Genomic DNA, 26568 nt, shown 5'->3' on the forward strand with positions numbered 1-26568 from the left:
AATATCCCCCAAAGTTCTTAATGCTGTGGGAAATAGGGATTGCAAGTGCATTAACAAAGAGAACACTGTAATCATAGCATTTGACTGATTTTGATAGAAATTTGGATCAAAACTCAGTAGCCATGTTATTATTTGCCAAGATTATATATTAATGATATATAACATTGAAACAGTCACATTAGTTATGCTCATTCACTGAAACTTTTATTCTTTTCTTATACAAATGCGTTATTTACTTTTTTGTATATAAAGTAGGATTTTATTATAATTTTCACTGCTTTCTACTTTTCATAAATAGGTAAATATTAGTCGAATATCTTCTCATAGACCTGTGTCTCCCAGAAACCATCACCGATTGCCACCAAAGTTATCCCAGTTATCACCATGTCAACCATGCACTGCTAATGGAGGAGCTACAATAGCAAATCAAGTGCCCTCTCCTCATTCTCCCACCCCATCTCCTGCAGGCAGTGTAGCATCTGTAGGTTCTCAGAGCAGTGGGTATAGCAGTAGTGAATTAAGTGGTAGCCACAGTCATGCTCATCCAACATCTGTAATTAATATGAGCCAAAACAGTCATTTAGTTTTACCTTCAGGACATATTATCAGTGAGTCTACACTGGATTGTGTAAGTGTACCACATTATATGTATAAAATGATACAAAGGCAGAATGCTCATCTTGTTAATCTACATCTGTGCCATGATTTATGGGAACAAGCTGACCATTTGATAAACAGAGGACGATTGAAAGGTAAGTGCAAGTTTGTGATATGCTTTCTGCTTTATAATTTTTGCCTTTTTTTTTATTACTGATCAAGACATTATTTGAAAAAATGAAGTATCAATATGAAAATGGAAGATATGCATTCAACCCCATTTTATAACTAAATAGAAAAGGAAACTTAAATTTTGAAATTTATCATGAGCTTATGAAGTATCAAATTAAACTAAAATTTATTATTATTATTATTTTGTGACACCTCCAAGGAGTCTGAAGACTCATCGAGGGAGGACACCTATCTCCGTCTCCACCACTATATCAAACTTCTACTATAATCATCATTTACATCGACGCTATCTACTGCTCACCATTTATCATTCACAAGCAAGCGTCCTTACTTATTTAACAGTTTCCTGCAGCAGTCTTTGGTCAGAGATTTTATTGTTATTATTTTTTTCTTTAGAGTGCAAAAATTGATTCAGAATAAAAAAATAAAAAAAAATTGGAAAAAAAAATGTTATTGAATAATACAGGACTGGCTTCAGAGTTTGCAGATTCCCATTTCTTGGAGGTGGGGGGGTACACACCTAGAAATTTTGTGTACCAAAAAATTCACATTTTCTTCTCAGTGTGCAAACACGGTTGGAATAAAAAATTTTAAATAATTTATAGATGTAAAAATATATTTATTAAATCTTTTACTTATTACAACTTTCAAAGAGTTGAAAAGTTTTACTTAGTTCTTTCAAGGTTACACGGTGATCAGCATTCATATTTACAAATTTAGGGATGCAAAACACACATGTTAAAATGATTATTTTACTTATTAATAAAATAACACTTGACATTTCGACCCCTGTATTGAGGTCATCATCAGAAAGATACATGTGTATAGGAAACCAAGCTACATGCTCTTGCACTCTATAAAGGTAAATTAAATCTATGATGTTAATTAATCATTTTCTTAGCCTGACCTCTAGTGATAAATAAATAAATAAAAAATAATAAAATAAATAAAAAACTACAATAAACTCTGCTAAAGTCCTCACGTACTAAGATTCTTCTGGATTTGTACAGTTCAAATTGTTGTACTATGATTTTCTTCTGGATTGTACATTTCAAGTTGCTATTGAATGTTAAGGGGAAATGTGTACAGGAAACCAAGCTACATGCTCTTGCACTCTATAAAGGTAAATTAAATCTACGCTGTTAATTAATCTTTTTCTTAGCCTGACCTCTAGTGATAAAAAAAAAAAATAAAAAATAAAAATCATCATCATCATCATGCATATCAAGGATTTAGGCCTAGCATGGCCTGTTCCGGTCTTAGAAGTCATCGTTTAAGAGGACATCCTGGTTTTCTTTTTCCTAATGGCTTGTACTTTAAGGCTTGTTTTGGTAATCTTTCTGTTTTCATTCTTTGAATGTGTTCTATCCATTTATGTTTATATTTTTTAATTTTTTCTATTACTGGTTCTTGGTTTAATTCTTTCATAATTTCTTCGTTTCTTTTGTGAACAAATAGGGTATACTTTGCAGTTTTTCTCATAAACTTCATTTCTGCATTTCATTTCTTCATTTCTTTTATTTAATTATTAAATAAAAATAATTAATAAATAAAATAAATAAAAAACTACAGTAAACTCTGCTAAAGTCCTCCTGTATTAAGATTCTTCTGGATTTGTACAGTACAGATTGTTATACTATGATTTTCTTCTGGACTTGCACAGTTCAAGTTGCTATTAAATGTTAAGGGGGAGAAAAAAAAACACTTGACCAAGTCTTCTTGTATTGAGATTTTTCTTTGGCTTGTTCTGGTTGCTATAAAGGTTGCAAATGGATCCTCGACATTCTTTGAATGGTTAGGCCTTCATTTTTGTTCAGATTTGGATTATGTTTGAGCATTTCACATTCTTCTTTAAATTTCCTCTGAACCAGGTTTTGGTGCAGTGTAGGGACTTGGTACCTTTCCAATCAATTCTGTGGTATGTTTGGAGTGCATGGTCAGAAAGGCCGGTTTTTCCAAAATGGAGGTATTTAATGTGTCATTTGTGTTCGTCCTTTCTAATTGGGATGGTTCGCCCTATTTCCCCTATGTATGGTAGGTTACATGTGCATTGTATTTTGTAAACCCCTGGGTGGGCTAGGTGTGGAAGAAGATCTTTGGAAGAACTGAGTAGGTGTCTTAATTTTGTCGGGGGGTTTAAAGGTAGTTTTGATGTTTGTGTAGTGTTCTGTCTATTTTTTTCGAAAATGCCTCTGACATAAGTATGGCAATAGCCTTGAAATCTTTTTTGTTTTTACTGGTACCTTTGTGGAGGATATTGTGAATAGTTTTTTTTACTGTATCCATTTTTTATAAAAATATGGCTGATGATCTCGTATTCCTGGTTTAGAGCTTGTTCATTTGAACAAATGGTTTGAGCTCTGTGTTTAAGGGTGCCTATGACCCCTAGTTTTTGTGTTGGGTGGTGATAAGAATTTTTGTTATCAACGACCATTATGTTCTGGCTTGTGTGTAGGTTTGCGGTAGACTGAGAAGGAGAGACAGCCTGACGGAAGGCATATGATGAGTGTGTCTAGGAACGGAAGAGAGGTTTTTTTTTCTATTTGAATGGTGAATTGGATACGTTTGTGTTGTTTGTTCAGGTGGCTAAGGAATGTATTTAGTGCTTTGTGGCCGTGGGGCCAAAAGGCAAAAATATCGTCGACATATCTGAGCCAGATTTTGGGCTTTAGGCACGCTGACTCTAGAGCTCATTATTACCATACCTTATCTCAGAGGCATTTCAAAAAAATAGACAGAACACTGCACAGATACAACATCAAAACCACTTTAAATCCCCTACAAAATTAAGACACCTACTCAGTTCTTCCAAAGATCTTCTTCCACACCTAGCCCACCCAGGGGTTTACAAAATACAATGCACATGTAACCTACCATACATAGGGGAAACAGGTCGAACCATCCCAATTAGGAAGGACAAACACAAACGACACATTAATACCTCCATTTTTGGAAAAACCGGCCTTTCTGACCATGCACTCCAAACATACCACAAAATTGATTGGAAAGGTACCAAGTCCCTACACCACACCAAAACCTGGTTCGAGAGGAAATTTAAAGAAGCATGTGAAATGCTCAAACATAATCCAAATCTGAACAAAAATTATGGTTTAACCATTTCCAAGAATGTGGAGCACCCATTTGCAACCTTTATAGCAACCAGAACAAGCCAAAGAAAAATCAATACAAGAAGACTTGGTGAAGTGTTTTTTTTTTTTTTTTTTCCCCTTAACATTCAATAGCAACTTGAACTGTACAAATCCACAAGCAAATCGTAGAATAATAATCTGAACTGTATAAATCCAGAAGAATCTTAGTACAGGAGGACTTTAGCAGAGTTTATTGTAGTTTTTTATTTATATTATTTATTAATTATTTTTTTTATTTTATTATTTTTTTTTTTATTTTTTTATCACCAGAGGTCAGGCTAAGAAAAAGATTAATTAACAGCGTAGGTTTAATTTACCTTTATAGAGTGCAAGAGCATGTAGCTTGGTTTCCTATACACATGTATCTTTCTGATGATGACCTCAATACAGGGGGTCGAAGCATCAAGTGTTATTTATTAATAATAAGTAAAATAATTATTTCAACTTTTCTAAATCACTTAGGGAATTGAAACAACATAGATCCGAATATAAATTAAATAATACTTTAATAGATATTTCCAATATTTCGGCAATGTCACATTGCCATTTTCTAAAGGAACTTACAAAAAGGCAGGTGCACACAGGCACTAACAATACAGTAACTGAGAATGAAGATATGAAGCTATTGTTCTCCTAGAAGTCCTGATGGTGCCCTCTGGCGGGCTAAGTAGGCGTTCTTGGCCGTTGGGCTGAAGGTCTGCTGATGTATGCCTCCCAAATTTGGGGCAGTCGCATACAACCAAATTTGTTGAGGTTTGGAGAGTTTCTTAGGGCAGAGGCTGATTCCATAAATAATCTTTCGAATTTATATTTGCTCCGGTGTATTATTGTTGCTTTCTTCCACCGTATTCTGTGGCAAGTATCCAGAGCATGGTCTGCAAGACCAGAATGGCTATACTTGTAAAACCAGATGTAGTCCTTGTATTCAGAAATTCTGATATTCGCTGTCCTGCCTGTTTGGCCAAAGAACGACAGTTTACAACTGCAAGGGACCTGGTATACACCAGGTAGGTCTAGGGGAAGTGGTTGGTCTTTGGTAGAGCGGATAAGGGATGCCAATTTTCTGTAAGGCCTGTAACAGGAGGTGAGGTCATGTTTTTTTAGAATTTTGGTAATTTTTTCTGAGGTGCCTCAGATGTAGGGAATGGTGATGGATTTAGAATAATCTTTTTTTGTGGAGGGGGGCTGTGGTTTGTAAGTTTTAATATTTTGGGGATTTTTTTGGGGGGGTAGCCATTGGCTGAGAAAGTGTTGAGGATGCGATTTAGTTCAGTGTTAAGGGCTATGTCGTTAGAACAGATTAGTTTAGCCCTGTTATATAGTGTTTTTACCACTCCATATTGTTGTGGGGGGGGGGGGAATTGTTGGTGGATGTATCTGCCTGTATGGGTGGGTTTTCTGTAAACTGAGAAAACCAAAGTTCCATCAGGCTGGCGGGTGACTAGTGTGTCTATGAAAGGGAAGCAGTTGTTTTCCTCTTTTTCCAGGGTGAACTTGATTCTGGCGTGTTGGTTGTTTAAGTGTGTAAGGAAGGAGAGGAGTGTTTCAGAGCCATGTGGCCAAATAACGAACACATCATCAACATAGCGAAGCCATATGGTTGGTTTTTGTGGGGCAGAGGCTAAGGCTTTTTCCTCAAAGGTCTCCATAAAGAAATTGGCCAAGGGTGGGGAGAGTGGTGAGCCCATGGCTGTCCCCTCTATTTGTTTGTAGAATTTTCCCTGCCAAACGAAATAGCCTGAGTTCATTGTGAACTGAAATAGGGCTGAGATATCGGGGGAAAATTTAGCTTGGATTAGCTCTAATGTTCCTTGAGTGGGACATTTGTGAATAAGGAGGAGACGTCGAAGCTGACCATTATGTCAGTATGTTGGAGTGTAAGGTTTTCTATGCTGGCTTTGAAGTGGGCTGAGTTTTTTATGTGTGATGGTGTGTTGCCAGTATAGTGTGTGAGCTCTTTAGCCAAATGTTTAGCTAATTTGTATGTGGAGGAATCAATGCCATCCACTATGGGACGTAATGGCACATTTTCTTTATGTATTTTTGGGAGTCCGTAAATACAGGGGGGGGTATAGAGTTAAACAGTTTTAATCTGTTGGTAACTTCTACAGGCCAAGAAGTGACTTTCTTAAGGAGGCTGTGAAGTTTTCTAATTTGTGAGTTGGTGGGATTGTAATTGATAGGGAGGTAAGTAGCCCGATCTAATAGAAGAGCATTCAGCTAAGTGATTTAGAAATGCAAATATATTATAATATATTAACCATATTATGGCACCCTGTCACAATGCTTCTTTCAAACTCCATGAGTTCCCTTCTTACAGCCATTTTACCCAGATACAGTTGCACTGACTTGAGAGTATCATATTCCTCCAATTTATACTAACTACAAACATGTGACTTGTTACATGGCATGGTGCACCTTTCCCATTGACTGGAGGTGTCCATTGACTTCTTTTTAAGCAGCATACAGTACAATAGTGATAAGATCTGTTTAAAAATTATCTGTGGCACAGCAACCTATGACTTAACTTGCCTAAAGCTGCACGAATATCTTGTAGCACTATCATAATAAGGCTCATGCAGTTGACATCAAAATATATAACTAATATGGATATTCTTTACATCATTCTCTTGTGATGAGCCATTAAAGCTAGACATGTTTTACTTTTTTGGTTGAAATGCTTGAAAATATAGAGCAAATATGTTTTTATCAGATTTTGTTTTAAAACTGGCAAAAAAAAAAAAAAAAAAAAACTATGCTTTGATATGCTGAGGATGGCATACAGCAGCATTTCCTAAACTTTTCTTATGATGGAACACTTCACAAATCCTGAAAGTTTAACGGAACACCTTGGTTAGAGTCGAGTATTATCAGTCTTGTATTCAATTAAAACTAAGCGCACACTGTCGCTGCAGCAGGCTGTATCGCATCGCAAAAATGCGACAGCGTATGCTACAAGTGTGCTTGGCCTCAGTGCATCGCATTGACCTTGCTTGTGACCTCATGTTTCCTAGAATAGATACTTCCGTACTTCACTCACACTGGGAGGTGTCAACAACCACGGGTGGCCGAGTCAAGGCCACCCGTGGTTGTTGACACCTCCCTTAATTCCTTTGCGTGTGGATTGGCCTTAATAGCACAATCCACACGCAAAGTGAGGAGCGCCTGATTTTCAAACCTGTTTGAACTTGTCACGCCATTTAAAACCATTTCAAGCTCATATTAATTGTGATAATTTTTCACGTAACACTTATTCACTTTCCACAGAACACAGTTTGGGAAACCCTGTCATGCGGCATGCATACTGCAATGTGATATACATTGTTTTTTGTATGTGTCTGGATGTCCATCTGTGTTGAGAAATGATGAAACTATATTGAAATGATATGAGTATGTAATCAGTGTGATTACTTAATATCAGACTTTGTAGGCAGTTGCACTTTACTGCACTATCAAGCTCCTAAAATTTCTAATGAGTATGAGAATAAAATAATTCTCATGATTATTTCTCATTTTAGAAAATTTAAAAAAAAATCATGGCATTGGGACTGTAATCCACCACTTTAAAATATAGTTTCTTCTTCTTCTTCTGCAGCTTCTCCCACTTAAGTGGGGTCACTGTTGATGATGATGAATCTCCTCCACATCCTCCTGTCTTGGGCTGTCACCACATCCAAGTTCTTCATCCTCAAGTCCTCTTCTACCAGCTCCCTCCATCTCTTCTTTGGCCGTCCACGCTTCCTCCTTCCTTGCACATCCATCTGTATGACCCTTCTTCCCACATATTCATCCTTCCTCCTCATCACATGACCAAACTATCTCAACCTTGCCTCCTGTATCTTCGCTCCTAAGTTCATAACTTTCACTGTTCCCCTCACATAGTCATTTCTCAGACGATCCTTTCTGGTAACACTGCACATCCACCTAAGCATTCTCATCTCTGCTACTTCCATCCTGCTGATGTTATTTTTCCTCGGGGCCACAGTTTCTATAGCATACATCATAGCTGGCCTCACTACTGTCCTATAGATTTTGCCTTTCAGATTGATCAGCACCCTCTTATCGCATAACACTCCAGCCATCTCCCTCCAGTTCCTCCAACCTGCTTGTATCCTGCATCCCACTTCCTTCTCAGCTCCTCCATCTTTTTCCACTGTTGAACCTAAGTATCTAAAGTCCCTCACCTTCCTGATGACATTTCCTTCCAGCTCCAGATCTGTCTCCTGGCTGCTGCCCACTGTGCAACACATATACTCTGTCTTACTTCTGCTCAGTCTCATACCTCTCTCTCTTCCAGTACTTTTCTCCATCTTTCCAGATTAGTTCCTGCTTCTTCTCTTGAATCTGCACACAGCAAGATGTCATCTGCATACAACATTGTCCAAGACGCATCTTCTCTCACCACCTCCATCACAATGTCTATTTCTGTTTAACATTGATGCAAGCCAACTGTTACTTGAAAACTTTCTGTCTGTCCCAGACAGGTCCGAACACTTGTCTTCACATTTCTGTACATCTCCTGCACCAACCTGGCATATTTCTCCGGAACCTTCTTCTCCCTCAGACACCTCCAGACTTCTTGCGTTGGCACTCTATCCTTTGCTTTCTCCAGATCAATAAATGCCAGATGTAGCTCCCATTGTTTCTCTCGAAACTTTTCCATCATCTGCCGTAACCCAAAGATAGCATCTGTTGTTGATCTACCAGGCATGAAGCCAAATTGTTCCTTTGCAATCTCCACCTCCTTCCTCAATCTGCCATCAAGAACCCTTTCTAGGATTGTCATTGTGTGGGACATCAACTTTATTCCTCTGTAATTTTTAGTCTTGTGCATCCCCTTTACCCTTATAGATGGGGACAAGAGTACTCTCCCTCCATTCCTCGGGTATATTTTCCTGTTGGCAGACTTTCATGAACAGGTCCCACAGCAGGTCAATTCCCTCCCCCCCTACCCCAGTGCCTTCCATACCTCCACTGGAATCCTGTCGAGGCCCACCGATTTTCCATTCCTCATTCTCTTCGTGGCCTCCATCACTTCCACTCTACCGATGTTCTGTACCATCCTCTCAGAAGGCTGCCCATCTTTTCTGTGAGTCCTTGCATTTTTCCTCATTCAAAAGTCCCTCAAAGTATATTCTCCATCTGTTTCTTATGTCCACATCTCTCCATAATACTCTTCCTTCAGCGTCTTTGATCTGCCTCACATGTAAGATGTCCTTTGCTGCTTTATTTCTACATTTCGCTAGTTGGTAAATTTTTCTCTGTCCTTCCTTTGCTTCTAATTGATCATACAGATCTTGATATGCCATGGCCTTTGCCACAACTTTCATGACAGGTCCCACAGCAGGTCAATTCCCTCTTCCCCCAGTGCATTCCATGCCTCCACTGGAATCCTGTCGGGGCCCACTGATTTTCCATTCCTCATCCTTCTCATTCTATTCACTTTTTTATCAGACTTTGTAGTATCAATTTCATTTCAATATAGTATCAACTATATTGAAGTGATATTATGAGTATGTAATCATTGTGATTACTTAATATCAGACTTGTAGGCAGTTGCACTTTACTGCACTATCAAGTTCCTAAAATTTCCAAATGAGTATGAGAATAAAATAATTCTCATGATTATTTCTCATTTTAGAAAATTAAAAAAAAAAAATCATGGCACTGGGACTGTAATCCACCACTTAAAAATATAGTTTCTTCTAAATCCTTTTTTACAGTTTGATGACCTTGAGTGTATCTCATATTCAAAGAGTATAATAATATGCAATTGACTATAACTAAGGCAAATCCATAAGAACACAAGAATAGTTATGATAGATGGTTTGCTGTAACGAATTTCTTTTATCATAGCATTGTACTTGTGGAGCATTAGTTGGATCTTTCAGCAGTTTGTTATGATGGTGGTTGCTATTGTGAAAATTGGTGTGGATGTGTGCGTGCGTGCACATGCATGCATTTTTTAATCCCAACCACAAAACATTGTGAACCTATATGATATTTAGTATCATAGGTGTGCTGTCAATTAGATAATCTAGGAAATTCTGCTTTTGTAAGACTGAATACTGAACTCCCCCCCCCCCAACCCTCTTCCTGCCTCCAATGAGCAAAGTAACAGCCTCACAACTCCATTGAAATTAATCAACCATCAATGGACATTCCTCATCCATACCACAGTGAGAATGAAAGCCAAAAACTGGTAAGTTTGAATAACTGTTATACACACACACAGTGATCTTTCAGTTATCTATCATATTGGGAAATCAATGTACTTGCAAATTCACTCAGAGTAATCAATTGAATATAATTAGATGAGATTTTTTTTTTCTAGAGCCATTTGATGCTAACCCATTCAGTGACTGGTTTACTAAGGTTCTTACTGATTAACAGTTAGGTAATTGAGAGATCACCATGTATTTGCTGGCCCTGGTTGGCCAAATGGCTAATATAGCTCTCTCTCTCTAGCCGATGGGCTGTGGAATCAAATCCCACTGCCGGCCTGGTTGGCCAAGCAGTTAGCGTATCTGCTGTCCACCCAAAAGGCTGCGGGTTCGAATCCCGCCGTGGGCATGGATGTTTGTGATTGTTTGTGGAAATACTGATGGTGGGCGGTAGATGGTGTTGGTGGATTGAGTGGTGGAGAGAGAGAGATGTAGAGTTGGTGTCATCCCTCGATGAGTCTTTGGACTCTCTGGAGGTGTCACATAATAATAATAATTTAAGTGGGATATGGATTTCATTGACCTAGGAAGGATCACTGCCCTTATTATTGAAGGCCTGAAATGACTCAAACAAAGTTCCATGTTTAGTCTATAGAATAGGTCTACAGAATTATGTAAAGAATAAATAAAAATACAAATAATAATAAGAAATTACAAAAAAATTTTGATCCCACCCACAGTATTAATGTACAAATGAATACCCTTTGTGGATGAAAGTCACATTTTAAAAAAAACAAGTCACTCTGTGAATTAAAAGTGACTTTATATATTTTTTCAGACTGTTACAAAATTAGATTATTGGATAATGTGTTAGTCTGTTTTCATTATGTGTATTTTGTAATATGTAATGTAATGATATGTAATGATTTTATGTAAATAATTTGCAAATGACAATACCTTACCTTTATATAGACAACTTAGTATATTATGCTCTCCAAGATTAGCACACTGTGCTAATGCAGAAAAGTATTAGTTTAGCAGTAATTTGGTTGAACTGAATCACGGGGGGGGGGGGGGGGGTGATAACAGAACTTCAACAACACATTATCACATCCAAGTTCTTTTGAGCATTGCCTTTTGCTACAGTCAAGTTCAGATGGTATTGCTTATGGTATTTGATATCACGTGTTAGGAGAGGATCACATAATATAGTAAAAGCAGATAAACAGTTGTTGTATACACAAAATCAACATTATTATTAATGTTTAATAATAATAATCATTATTATCATTATTAAATGAAGCTCGACCTCCTACAATCCAGCTATCCAAATAGTGAAGTCATCTTTCTAGGTGATATTGTTCACAACTCCAGTTTGCTTACCTTTTCAACACCATCAATCAAGTTTGATGCACTGCATGAGTTTTTGCCATAAGCAGTTCATGACTTATTTTAATGGTATTACAATACCACAAAACTAATTTATTAAAGGGAATTTATTAACTGGCTTATTTGGCTCTCTAACATTAAATAAAAGAAGTATCAGGTAACCAAAAAATTTCATGCAGTTTTTGGTAGAGTTCGCTGCAATGACTTGTTTTATTTTGTAGTGGTTTTCAGAGCACAATTTTTTGTGCATCATAAGGAACAGATACACATCAGTCAATCGGTGTGCTCTAACTAGGTACTCTTTTTTTGTGACTTTGAACCCATTTAAAATGTCAGTTGAATCTGGTGTAATTCAGGCTTTTTTTGGATTACTTGCTCACTTGTGATGAAAAATGGCTCTTGTACTCTAACACCAAACAATCCAGTACCGCACACTTCAAGACATGCTTCACCCCCAGAAGACTATGCTTTGTGTGTGTGGTGGACTGGAGCTGGTATTTACCACTATGAGTTTATTGCTGCAGGCCAAACAATTACAGCCGAGATATACTTGATGCAACTCAAACATGTGCAGGATGCATTACTTCAGAAAAGCCAGGACTAGTTAATCGGAAGGAAATGCTATTCTTACAGGACAATGCAAAACTTACCTGTGATAAGATTTATACTTTAAGATGGGAAATACTCCCTCATCCTCCATATTCTCTTGACATTTCTCCAAGCGATTATCATCTTTTTTTTTGGCGCTGGACAATCACATGCGAAATAAAAAGTTCCGCAATAAAACACAAAGATTGAAGTGGAAGTTGCTAGGTTTATTACTTCTAAAGACAAAATGTTTTATAAAAGGAATTTACAGACTTGTATCTCATTGGGAAAGAGTTTGTAGATTGTGAAGGGACTTATTTTAATGAATAAAACATTTTTATGAAAATTTCTGTAGTTGTTTAATTTTTATTATGAAAAACCACACAAATGTTTTTGGTTACCTGATATTACAGTTAAGTAGGAGTTGATCTTAAAATGACAGTCTCCCAAATTTTTGACAGATTAATGCAACCATATTTGTTAAGATTAGGTGAATGTTTCATAGCCATTGCTGACTCTAAAAATAGTCTTTCTGACCTATTGACCTAACACAAATTGTACATCGCCTACCAGAATTCCTAATAATCCTCTTCTCCACTTTCCCAATTAACCTGTTCTCCTTCCATATACACTGTAGAGGTCATCTCTCCTACCAACCACGTGTCCTTTGACACTACAAAGGTACCTAGTGGATTGACCTCTTGAACTGCTGCTCTTCCTTTCTATGGTCTGACTATTACTTCCACTCCTCTGACCTTGACACATAGAGTGAGTTGCAGAAATCATCACTGGCACAAAGGCCATCATCTCCCATTCTACCAAAAATTCTCATCCACTTTTCAAACTCTGATTCAATAGAAGAAGAAAGTAGCCGAAGGGGGGGGGGAAATAAATAACTTAGCTTACTGCAGGTGGTTTGCAACAAGAACCCAACTTCCTACTCAGCCTATTTTGAAGTATGCAATAAATGTAAATCGCCCATCAGCGTATTCACTTCCAACTTGATAAAGACCAATAGCACCCAAATATAAAGCTGACCTGGCATTGCTCTTTTTGCCAAATTCCTTCATGCACGATGAAGGCAAATCACCTCCTTCCATGCCAGTGACTGTGCACTATATGCCTCCTGTAGTTTTTCAGCAAAAAGACATAAGAGGAATACTAAATAATTGACTTGGACAGTTATTCTGGTCCAAGTGTGACCTCTCTCCAGTTGTATTCAAAGATTAGCAAAATCAATACTGTGGTCAGTGATTTAGTGGCGAGTCTCTAGATAGTGGAGAAGTTGATTTTTGATAATGTTTTCCATTATTTTGGAGAGGATTGAGATGATGTGATAGGCCAGCATATATTTAATCTTATCTGAAAAAAAGAAGATAAGACCCAACTGTCTAACTACTGGCCTATCACCATCATCTCAATCCTCTCCAAAATAATGGAAAACATTATCAAAAATGAACTTCTCCACTACATAGAGGCCTTCCACTAAATCACTGACCACAGTATGGATTTTGCTAATCTAGATTTGCAGCTGATCTCTTTTAGTCTACATCACCCACCACTGGACATATGCCATGGAAATATTCAGAGAAGCATGCACTATCACCCATGACATTTCTGGGGCTTTTGATTGTGCTTGGCATTGAGGCTTACTCAGCAAACTGCTTCTACCTTTATCCTCTATTGATAGCCAGCTTTCTCTCTGGTTGTTCATTGCATTGCATAGTAGCACCCTTTCTTTGAGCTTTGCTACCAATGCAGGATGCCTCAATACTTCATTCTTCTATACATAAATTACCTGCTCTCAATCACCACTAATCCTATCCACAGCTTTGCTGACAATAGTGCACTCCATTCATCCTACTCTTTGAACAAATCATGTAGTTCTCAGACATCCTAAGCTTCAAGATCATCTGCAACAATGCCTTAAACACTGATCTTCATGCCATCGTTCAGTTGGGGAAGGGTAACCTGGCCATCTTCAATGCCACCACAACATAGTCCTGTCTTTACTTTTGCAAAAGGGATTTCAGCTCACCTTCCCTTTCCCTTAATAATATACAAATCACTAGACAGGATCATCTCTTCCCCCCCCCCCCCTTGGACTGGCATTTACCTCTGTCTCTCTCTTATCACAAACACATCACATGAATAGCTTCCTTCCTCAGCCTCTAAAAAAATAAGCATTCTTGTTCTGCTCATGGTACTGTTTTACACCCACCCAGCTACTAACCCTACAAAATCAGCCCATCCTTAAATTACTGTTCACATATTTGGAGTAGTACACTTATTAAAGCCTCCCTAAAAAATTCTTGATGCTGTCCAGAGGAGAGCAAATCAGCTCACTTCAACCTCTTTTTCACAAATACAGCCCTGTATTTGTGAAATGTTTCAGTCCTGTATCTTTTCTACAGGTACTTCCATGGTCTGGTTACTGCTCCAGTGAACTGGTAAACATCATTCCTCTGCTTTCTATTGGGTGTGTTAAAACAAAAGCAACAGCCCAACATCCCTTTTCAGTACAACTGCAAATGCATCAAACTAGCTTCTACTCTTCCTCATTTATTCCATCTCTCTCTCTTTCTCTCTCTCTCTCTCTCTCTCTCTCTCTCTCTGTGTCCTTTGGAATAGCCTGCTTATAATGTGTTTCTTATCAACTAATGCCTCCAACTGTTCAAGAAAAATGTTGATGTATTTCTTCTTTTTTCAATCTCTACCTGCACCCCATACATGACCTAACATGCTGTAAGGTTTTGTACCTCTCGTATGTAGGATAAATATAAATAAAAAAAAAAACTTTTTGAAAATTGTACATTGATAGCATATTCAAATAATTTTAAAATTATTATTTTTATTATGTTATCATTATTATTATTATCATCATCATCCTTTTAGGGATTGAGATCCAGTGGCTCCTTCCGGTCTCCTTCCATCTTTTCCTTGGCTGTCCCTTACTTCTGGGATTGGGTGGTATCGGAGTATTTTTTTGGGTAGTCTTGAACTGTCCATTCTTTTGATATGTTTAATCCAATTCTTTCAGGATTCATATACTTTGTCCAATATTGAGTCTATTTTTAGTTTTTTATGTATTCTTGTGCTTTTTCTTTTGTCCCAGAGAGTATAGCCTGCTAAAATTTATAAACTCATATTCTTGTATGCTTTTGAGCTGGTTAGGTTTGAAAATATTATTGATCATTCCTATCATCTTTAGAAAATTTGAAATTCTGTTGTCAATGTCGGCTTCTTTTGTATATGATACAGCACATCCAAGTATTTGAATCAGTTAATTTGTTCTAAAATTTTATTTTCAATCAAAAAAGCCATGATTTTTGTTTTATCTGTTGATATTTGCATTCCAGATTTTTTTGTTATTATGTTTAAGGCATATATTGATTTTTGGAATTCATCTTCATGCTATGATTATTTGGTCATCTGCAAACAAAAGGGTCTTAAGTATAGTTCCACAATCCAGTTCCATTTTTCTACTATTTCTTCTATATAGGTATTAAATAACGGTGGTGACATTGGGTAGGCTTCTATTCTGTAACTTTTTCACTGATTCTTACAGCTATTTAGTTGTTCTGATGCATGTTAGTTATTGCAGCAAGCAGCTGATTTGGAATGTTTAGATTCTTGAGTATGGTCCACTTTGTTTCTTAAGACTGTCAAAGGCTTTCTGGTAGTCTAGAAGTGCTATGTGAGCTTCTGTGTTGTATTTGTAATGTTTTTCCATTAAGATTTGTAAGGTAAAAGCTGGGTCAATGCACGATCATCCTTTTCGAAAGCCATTTTGTTCTTCGCAAAGTTTATCGTCTATATATGATTTAAGTTTTGAATTTAATATTCGTGCATATAACTTATAACCAGTATTTAGAAGACTTATTCCTCTGTTGTTTTCACAGTTGCACTTACACCTTTTTTATATATTGGGATAATTGATAATTGCCTTATTCCAACTTTCTGGGATTTTTCCTTGCTGCCAGATATTGTTAAATAATTTTAAAAGTCATCTGATTAATAGGATGCCTGCATATTTTATTTCTATATTTATTACATCTTCTCTAGGGGATTTTCCTGATTTGCTTTGCTGTATTGCTTGTTGGATTTCTTGTAATGTTATTTCTTCCACTGTATAGTTAGTAGTAAGCATTATGTTAGTTTTTAAATTCATTACTATATCTTGTTATAAGTTTTGGAAGAAGTCAAACAAGGTTTTCTTGTTGATTATTTCAAGTTTCACTTTTTCTTTTACCTCCTTATTCATATTCCTTAGAATTTTGTATGTATTTGGTCTCTTCACTGTAAGATCTCTTTCCAATTTTGCTATGAAGTTATCCCACATTTCTCTATTCTTTTTTCAACATGCTTTTTTTACTATTTCTCTTTTGTATTTGTAATTAATTTTTGCTTCTAGTAATTTTGTGTTTATCCATTGCTTCAATGTTTTCATCCCAGTTTCTTATTCCCTTTATCCTCTTCCATTTACTTTTTGTTCCAAGTTATTCTGTTGCTGCATTTATTAATACACTTTTTAAATTATTTCGTTCTGTCTGTGTATCATAATTTTCTTTCATTTGCTCTACTTTTCCATTTATTCTTTGCAAATAAAGGTAGTTGATACTTTTTTCACCCAAGAGTTGAACGCTAAAAGATTCCTGGAGATTCCTCTTAGCACTGATTTGGTTAATTTTAAACCATCTTGGAGGTATTCTTAATTTTCCTTATAAGGATAATGATCAGATTCTATTTCTGCACTTCTAAATACCTGGCTATCTAGTATCATATTAGCTGTTTTCCTATTATCTATTATATAGTCTATTATACTTTTTAGGTTTATTCTTTTCCAAGTGAATTTATGGCAATCTTTATGCTTGAAAAATATGTTAAGTAATTTTTAAGTTATTATATACAGAAAAATCCCTAAGTCTGTATCCATTTTTATTGCATGTTTCACTGTTTGTTCTATATTTATACGAGGGTGGTTTGAAAAGTTTTCGGCCTAACAATGAAAAAACGAATTTATAATTTCAAAATGATTTTTATTTTTCAACATAATCTCCCTTAAGACTAATACATTTATTCCGGCGATGCTCCAACACCATTATTCCATCCCTGGTAGTGGTTCTCAGTAAGGTCTATGAAATACCCCTCTACAGCTGCAATCGCCTCTTGATTCGAAGAAAAATGCTGACCAGAGAGTTAGAGTTTTAGTTTTGGGAAGAGATAGAAGTCAGAGGGAGCCAAATCTGGGGAATAGGATGGATGTTCCAACAATTCATAGTGCAGATCCCTTAATTTTCCCATTGCCAAAACACCTTTGTGGACAGGTGCATTGTCCTGATGAAAGATAATTTTTTTTCTTCTGCACACCAGATCTTTTCTCACGAATTTTTTCATCTAGTCAGGTTAAAAGAGCGGAATAATATTCCCCAGTTATTTTTTTACCCTTTTCAAGATAATTAATAAACAAAATGCCTTTAACATCCCAATGCCATGACCTTTTCCTGCTGATGGAACCAACTTTGTCTTCTTTGGCACAGACCAAACAACTGGATTCTGTCCACTGTTTTGACTGCTGTTTATATTCTGGTGTGTAATGGTGAATCCAAGTCTCATCCATAGTAATACATCACTCACAAAATCAGTTTTATTCTTGTTAAAATGCTCCAAGCATTATTCAGAGATTTTCATGTGAGTGCGTTTTTGATCTGCTGTGAGCAAGTGTGGCACCTCTCCTGCACAAAGCTTTTTCATTTGCAATTCTTCATGCAAAATATATCTTACACATTCTTTTGAAATGCCTATATCAGAAATTTCACACACTTTGACTCATCAGTCTTCCAGTATCATATCATGCACTTGATCAATGATTTCTGGTGATGTTACACTTTTTGGACGTCCTTCACATGGATCATCTTCAAGGCTAGTACAGCCACATTTAAATTCGGCAGCCCATTTCTTAATTGTCGAAAAATGAAGGAAAAGAGTGCCCATAAACTTTTATGAACTTCGAATGAATTTTTGTTGGCGTTAAACCTTCTTTTACAAAGAATTTTATAACTGCATAATGCTCAATTTTATCCATTTCAAGGGATACAGATATCCCTTCAGACAGCTGTATAAAACAAACTACTTAATAGAATGACTTGCAATTTCACATGAATGCTTATGACAGATGAACCAACTTCAAAAAATAAAAAAATCTTGCCATTAGTGTTGCCATCTATGGTTGAGGCTTTTCAGTCCACCCTCCTACATAGTGGAATGTTCACTACTCTTGCATTAAAATCTCCCATTATTAATAGATAATTATTTGTGTTTTTTTTTTTTAATATAATTTGAATTTTTTTTTTTTTTTTTTTTTTTTTTTTTTTTTTTTTTTTTTTTTTGTAAATCTAAATAAAAGGCATTGTTATCTTACTCTTTTCCTTCCTCTGGGGCATAGACACCAACAATAGTCAGGAAACCACAGCTTATTTGTAATCTTAATTCTAGAATTCTCTTGCTCCAGTAATTGTAATGTGTGATATTTTTGAATTTATTTGTGAATAAAAATCATTACTTCTGCTTTTATTTTTATCTTTGTTTTTGTTATTATTGCTAATTTGATATTTCTTTCTATTAGGATTTTGTCTAGATCTTGATATTTGTGATGAATACTCCTGATATTCCAAGTAGGAATATTCCAGATATTCTTGTTTATTTTCATTTTTTTTCCCTTTCCTTATCTTGCTGATATCCATTAACCTGTCTGAGTCATTTTTCAGAGTGACAGTCCAGTTACTTCTTTTTTGAAACATTGAAGTAAAAAAAAGATTCAGCTGGGTTGATTACTTGCCATCCACAGCCTAGTTTGCTGGTGAGGCTACTGCCTTAGGGCTTCCAAACTTGCCCTAAGTCTCCCTTCTTTCATTTGCACCTGACCAAGCTTCCCACTGGAGTTAGTATCCAGTCTTCCACTTGGTTGCTCAGGTTCCATGGTTTGCCACGTGGAGGTGAGAGTTGGATTGGGGAGAAGAGGTTAGGTGATCCTACTTGAGAGGATCATATATTGCACATCCATCCCCTTTGAACCCCATTATTATTTTTATTATGCAGGATCCACTAAGAAGTTCAAGGAATATTTGAAGAATTCCTTCTTAGTCATACAGTGCCTAAATACATATCATATCTTTCCTTAAACACATACACCAAAGACATGCTAACCACATGCTAAGAAGTGCCTGAATCCCATGTCTTTCATGATGACACCCTTAATCAGCTTCCAGAAATGATGACAGGAGCAGTATCTGCATTTTACAGCCTACTTGAATATTGTTACTGAACAGATACATGTGCTCACAGTTTTATCCATGTGGTAATGGTTTACTTCCAGCAGGATAATGCACTATGTTAAAAGGCATAAATCACTAGAAAGGTTCCATGATGAAGTTACAAATTTCATATCATTTAAGCATTAAGAAAGCTGTTTGTAATAGGGTTCTGTATAGAGCAGCAGCCCTATACACTACTTTTTGGAACTTGTAAAGTCTATGCTCCAATTAATTGAGGTTTTCCTAAGAGCTGAAAGGGTTGCTTTCAGTTAGTGGTAGGTGCACTTAAGAAACATCATATTCGGTATATATTCATAGAAAAATGTTAATAAAGATCAGGTTAATAACTTCACAATATTGACTAAGTGGAATACTGATGGTATTTTAAAAATTAGTACTCAAGAACTTAAGGAATCACCATTTTCTAATTAATCCAGTATTATTAGTCACAAATAGCATATGTAACTGAATTTTCAAAATGTCATCATCATCTGCGATAGCCAACATTTATACATATAAAAATGCTGGCTGTCGCAGATGATGACTTTGCGGAAATAATGTTACCAGATATCTTTTACCTTTTGTGCTTAATAACACTGCATATTGACTTGTTACATTAGCTTGAGGGGTGTAGTTCAGTGGTCACCACATATATTTGTATGGTCTGTGAGCTAAGGATGGTTTTTAAATGAATTATGTGATAGAATCATGAACCTGTTGTTTCAATATCCGTAAATTTTTGTTAATGTGATGTACAATCTTTATTTGCATATTGTCTATGTCAGTGGCACACTCAGGATTTAATCTTGGAGGGGCCAAATTGAGTAGACAATTTGAGAACACACACTACGCATTGCATACGACCTATGACTGAGCATCTGCAATGATCGCTAATTCATAAGTAGTATAGAAATAGAAGACATGACACAACATAAATAAAAAAATGAATTTTAATTAGGAAAAAATTTTTGGAAATTTTTCTAGTGTTTTTTTTTTTCTTTTTCATTGGAGGGGGGGCGCCACTGGTCTATGGCCACTTTGGTACTATGTGCAGTTGTAGCAGTGACCTAAGTAGCACTCTTGTCGTCCCATGCTGCAATTGATGCCACTTGCATCCCCAGTGCTAAATTGATTTTGAGTGCCACATACTTCTGAGTTTCACATGTAATGAGTTTAAATCAGTGAATATTAGTACATATTTTTTTTTATGTTCAGATCACATTTTCTAAGACAGGGCTGTCCAACCTTAGGTAATCCGATGGCCGCATCAAAAAAAAAAAAAAAAAAAATTATCCAAGGGCTGCGTCACAATGCGTATCTAGTAATTTGATGAGCAGCAGCAACACAACCTCAAAAGCTGAACAAACAAACAACACTAATTGTGCACTAATCGCATGCTCACGTTTCCCTTGAGCACCTGGAGCATGCGCATTTGAACAAAACAGTGTAAGAACACTTCTTTGACGCATCTAATATTTGAAAAACACGTAGGTATATAGTGATGTAAAAGCACCAAATAAAATTACCAACATTGAGATTATCGATTAGTGATATAATTAAAATATCTAATACGCATTCGATTCAAATTGTAATTTTTATTTTTATGTTTTATTTGATTTTTATTCGATTCAAATTGTAATATTTATTTTTTCGCTTGTGAAAATCAAAACCCACAGGCATGCTGCACAAAATCGCACCACCCTACTCTAAGATATAATACATAAAATCTCATTACTGATGACTATTTGCAATCACTTTTGATGATTGAGAACGAACTTTGAACCCCAAAGTGTAATTATGTGTCATAAAACTGCATTTCTATTCTGTATTTTATTCATTAAAAAAATATAAATAAAATAAAAAACTGGGCAAATTTTATTTTCTATCTTTTGATTCACTATTTGGTCTTCTCAGAAAAAGTTTGCCAACCAGTGGATTATTTAAATGAAGAATGTTAAAAATACATACAACAAAGCAATCACTGCAATTTAACATATAAATGGTAACAATCTTTTTAATTGGCAGTTATTCAGTAATGCAAAATTTTACATCTCACCTCAGGTGGAAAAATATCTGGTTGGTGGTGCTCTGTTGTCTTATTTTGTTGTGAGACACTTTCATTGGATAAAATATCCTAACATTGATATACATAGTCCAGTCCTGTGTCTGACCTCTTACAAGAAAAAGCTAACCACCCCCACCTTTACATTCAGTAATGGTGAGATATCCAAACATGCTCAGATTTTTCTTCTTGGACTGACCTGCACCTCTGATCTTTCCTGGCACAACCACATTTTGACTATAGCTTCTGCAGCTGCCAAAAAACTTGGTCACACAAAACACTACTCCATGACTCTATACAAATTTCAAATCCACCCAACCATGGGATATTGCTCGCATATTTCGGATAGTGCACCAAAAATCCTCTCTAAGATTGCTCGATTCTATCCAGAAGAGGGCAATCCCGCTAATTAACAATTTTTCTCTCTCTCTCTCTCTCTCTCTCTCTCAGATGTTCAGTTTCTACCTTGTACAGTTACTTTCACGGACAGTGCTCTGCTGAATTGGCTACCACCATCATTCCTCCACTCTCCTCCAAAATCATTAGAACAAGAGCCATTGCTAACCAACACCCTTTTACAGTCCATCTTGAAACTCACCAAACCAGCTTTACTGCCTCCTCTTTCATTCCATCTATGTCTGTTCTTTAGAACAGTCTCCACCACTCTGCCTTCTCCCAAAGATTACAACCTTCAGCTATTCAAACACAATGTGAACAGATTCTTCCTTTCTTCTTTTTATCTTGCCCACACATGTATTAATGTTCTGTAGGTCTTGTGGCCTTTTGTGTGTGGATCAGATATTTAAAAAAAAATACATATTAAGAGTTTTATCTTAATATCTGTAAGCAAGTTTTATTTATTTTTTATTTTATTTATTTATATTTTGCCATTGTAATACTCTTATTTTCATTTTCAATCAGTGCACTTTAACAATACTGCATAAAGTCATTTTGACCCCTCCAGATATTGCAATTGTTATTGATAGTTCCATGTGCAAAATTACTTCCATGTGCAAAATTTTATAATTTTGCACATGGAAGTCTTAGTTGACATGCTATATAATTGAACAAAATTGAAATTTACCATGACAATGTTAATAGTTCCCTTGGACATTTAGAAATGTTTTGTTAATAATGAAACTAGATTGAAAGCTATGTCTTTGTAACTTTTATTTTATCCATTCCCTTTTGAAGACAGAATACTGTATCTCCAAAATTTTCTAGTATTTGAGTATGATTCTCATTTCTGATTTTTAATTAAGAAGCTTTAATGAAGATTTTTTTATTCTGACTGTCAATTAATCAAGTCTCATAGAGAGTTGGTAGAATTTTTCCTCTTGGGAACTTTGGTTTGTCATACCACAAAAGAGGGTAACCAGCCAGAAGAACACATGCAATTTATAGACATACCACAAAGCTTTTTCTGCTTTGGCTGTAATTTCAGACAATCACAGTTGCTTTTAATTCAATGTAATGAAAATATACTAGGAACTCCAGTCAATCAATTTAGCTTTGCTCTTTCAAAATACACTTTTGATCATGGAGTATTGTGAGATAGAGGTTAGTTGAAATTTTTAATGTTTCATATTAGTTGTTTTAAAGTATTAGTTGTTAGTTTAATTAAAATTTTGAATGTAATCCTATTTATATAATAAAGATATTTATTTATTTTTCAGAATTTTTTGTTGAACTGGACAAACAGTGTGGGTCACTCAGTCTACACAGTTCCTTTTCAGAATTGGTCCATTATGTTCGAAAAGGATTGCACAAGTTGAAGGACTGCTCATAGCAGGCACATATTACCCATCCTTCATCATTTTCATCTTTCATGCTACTACTTGCTGGTATTTCAGCAGTTACTTTTTTTCACCAGGAGTACAGAATCTTCCTGAAATGCATCATTTATTCTACAGATGCATCATTGTCCACTTTTAGATACCACAGATATGTGTGTTCCATCTTGCCATCATGATGTATATATATTTTTGTATATAAACATAATGATCTTTGAGAGATAAAGGTTAAAGTATTAATTTCTTGTATATTGAAAACAGAAACCTGTGGAGCAGATATACGTGTGTTGTTTACCGATCACTTTCTTCCTGTTTATCAGGCACATTGTAAATTATGTATTTTGATCATTCTGTATTTTACACCATACACACTTTTCACTAGTAACTGTAACGTGAATGTTTGTTAATAACAAACTTGTATAGTATGTTTTCTTAGCTTTATAGTCTGCAAACCTTTAGCAATATGTTTTTTGCATTCTGCCCTCAGAAGAGAAAAGAATAGGATCAAAATGATATTAAGCCTTTGCTTACATATACTGTTGGTTTAAATATGCAAAAAAAAAGCCATTCTAGTTGGATGTTTTTACTATTTATTGATACAAATTTGTATCCATATATTTGCTTTTAAATACATATAATACACATAGGTAAAAAAAACTGTACTTTAAGATATCATTTTTCTGAAGTGAAAGGACTGGATAACAAATAATTATGAATATTCCCACATTTGATAGTAAAGATATTTCAATATTTGAAAATTATTAAACTGAAGTTGATAGTAATTGTTAATTAAATATGCAAATAGAAATCACATAACTAAGTGGATGGTATATTCTGTATCTTTTTTTTTTTTTAATTGTAGTTTTTACCAATTCTTGATTCATAAGATCAACTGAAATATAACTGTGTGTGTGTGTGTGTGTGTATCAGTACACAGAAATTGGAAACTGAATAAAAAAAAATATAACCCTTCAAGATCATATACAAATAGTAGAAAATGATCCTTGAATCATTAAGGAAACAAATGCATTTGCACCTCAGTATCCTTCTGCTTATGCCAGTGGTTCCCAACCTTTGTTGTTCCATGTACCCCTTTTACCATATGTTGAATATCATTCCCCCTCCTCCTCTCTCCAAGATTGTAGGAAGGGGGGGATGAATACAGACATAATATTGAAAATCTTTTATTAATTTTCTATATTAGTACATATACATTCACTGGGATTATTTTTATAGTGGAATTTTACAAATTTAGTATCAATAGAATATGTTATTATTATTATTATTATTATTAGACACTTCCAGGGAGTCTAAGGATGCATCAAGGGAGGGCATCTGCTCTACAACTCTGTCTTCACCAACTGACCACAACTACACCAATGCCATCTACCACTGACCATCATCACCACTAGTATTTTCATAGACAATCACAAACATCCGTGGCAGGATTTGAACTCCGCAGCCTTTTGGCTGGAGAGCGGATTCGCTAACCACTCGGTCAACCAGGCCGGCATGTTGATGGACTTTAAAATAACTACTTGAATAAAAGTGGTTTTCTTATATTCTTAAGTAATTAATGGACTAAACTAAAGCATACTTCAACAAACAAAATGTTCAAAAGAATACTAGGATATTGTAATTCATTTTACTCAGACGAAGATTACAGTCAATGAGAAACCTGTGATTATTTTTTCTTCACCAGTTCTTGGATACAAGGAGGAGTGCTTAAAAGGGCACAACACAGGTAATTTTCAACCTCCAACCTCTTTGTTGCTTCATTTTCACTGAAAATGAAGCACGACTTGGTCACTGACATCATGGAACACTTATTCACTTTCTGTGGAACACAATTTGGGAAACCCTGGACTATACAATGAATGCCTTTCACTTTTGGAGCTCGCTTTTTCACATACGCTTGAAATCCAGTTTGTCCTCAACGTAGCCGGTGAGTAAACGTATCTTGAGAACACCAGCAATTGGGAACATGATGCTTCATCAGTCAATTCATCAAGTTGAATTGCAAATAAGATAAATGCTGAAGACTTGATCCTTGATGTCATCTCACTAATCTGCCTTTGAATAGTATTGTTTGATAGTGAAATAACTGCAATTTTTTTCTACAATCCATTTCCCAACATAATTTCCACCATTTTGAAAACTCAAGGTTTGATCCAAGTTCCCCAATTGTATGTGGTTTTTCTACTTTGCTATCTCCAGTGCTATGACATAAGAGGCTTCAGTAACCTTGTGGTTGGTTCATTTCTTGGAATACCTCTGTTGAATCCAGCTTTATCTTTTTGAGAGCATTCCCATGATGTTCAAAAAAAGCTTTTGTCCTTGTATTAAGAATGAACATTTTGCAAGTGTTTCTTCAGCTTTTTTGGTTTCTTAAGATCATTTGACAAAGCTTTGTTACAAATAACACATTGAGGTCTTTCTTCTTCATTGATGATAACAGATGTGAATCCATATTGAATATATGAATCATCGTATCTTCTTTTTTTTTAACACTCATGATGGGCAGAAACAATGTACATGTGCATACTACTATACGCATCTCAAAATCTGCAAGTGAAAGTGGAGTGATGATAATGTTAATGTTATCCTTACCACTTCAGCACATCACTGTTTCTACACCAACTTCGCTGTTATCAGTTGGCAACTAATAGAGACAGTTGAAAAGACATAATTGTGCTTGATAGGCAGGGCTTATTCGGCCATGCTTTAGCGCGAAGGTCGTGTGTGTGAAATGTCAGATTTTCTAAATATGTCGAATATATTTTAGCTTGTAACCTATAAAAAAATGTATAGGTTATGATCTAAAAATTTTTTTACAGATTTGCTTTCAAGTGTCCTAATATCTTAAATTTATAATTAAAAGAAACACACGTATTAACCACAGTGAAAATTATTTACTTGTAAATATTTCATCCTAAGTATCTTAGGACATCATCAGTACAGTAGTTTAAACAATAATAGGAATAACATACAGTTAGGGCGCATGATTACAATAGAATCTCATTAAATGTGCGAAACGTGTTACAGAAGTAAAAAAAAAAAAATTTTTTTTTAATGGGATTCTATTGTAATCATGCTCCCTAACTGTATGTTATTCCTATTATTGCTTAAACTACTGTACTGATGATGTCCTAAGATACTTAGGATGAAATATTTATAAGTAAATAATTTTCACTGTGGTTAATACATGTGTTTCTTTTAATTATGATCTCACCACAGGTTTCGTTATTTAAAAAAAAAAAAAAAAATTTTTTTAAATTTATAGATTCAAGCTATAGTGAATTCTGTCTAATGACTTCAGTA

At 35.5% G+C, this 26568-nt stretch overlaps 1 protein-coding gene across 1 annotated transcript; it reads left to right on the forward strand.

Annotated features, from left to right (window-relative positions):
* Positions 1-624: 624 nt before the first annotated feature.
* Positions 625-23399, forward strand: LOC150107431 (AF4/FMR2 family member lilli-like). Its single transcript, XM_090391292.1, has 2 exons — positions 625-752; positions 23131-23399. The coding sequence occupies exons 1-2, from the start codon at positions 647-649 to the stop codon at positions 23241-23243; spliced, it is 219 nt and encodes a 72-aa protein (XP_090247418.1). The 5' UTR covers positions 625-646; the 3' UTR covers positions 23244-23399.
* The last annotated feature ends 3169 nt before the right edge of the window (positions 23400-26568 follow it).

The sequence above is a fragment of the Typopeltis vanoorti genome, chromosome 4, assembly GCF_054136105.1.
Source record: "Typopeltis vanoorti isolate ZY-2024b chromosome 4, IOZ_Tvanoo_1.0, whole genome shotgun sequence".
NCBI lineage: Eukaryota > Metazoa > Arthropoda > Arachnida > Uropygi > Thelyphonidae > Typopeltis > Typopeltis vanoorti.

Coding starts and splice junctions, on each gene's coding strand:
- LOC150107431 (XM_090391292.1), top strand. CDS start 647: ATGTATAAAATGATACAAAGGCAGAATGCTCATCTTGTTAATCTACAT. Junction 753..23,130: donor AAACAGAGGACGATTGAAAG/GTAAGTGCAAGT, acceptor TTTATTTTTCAG/AATTTTTTGTTGAACTGGAC.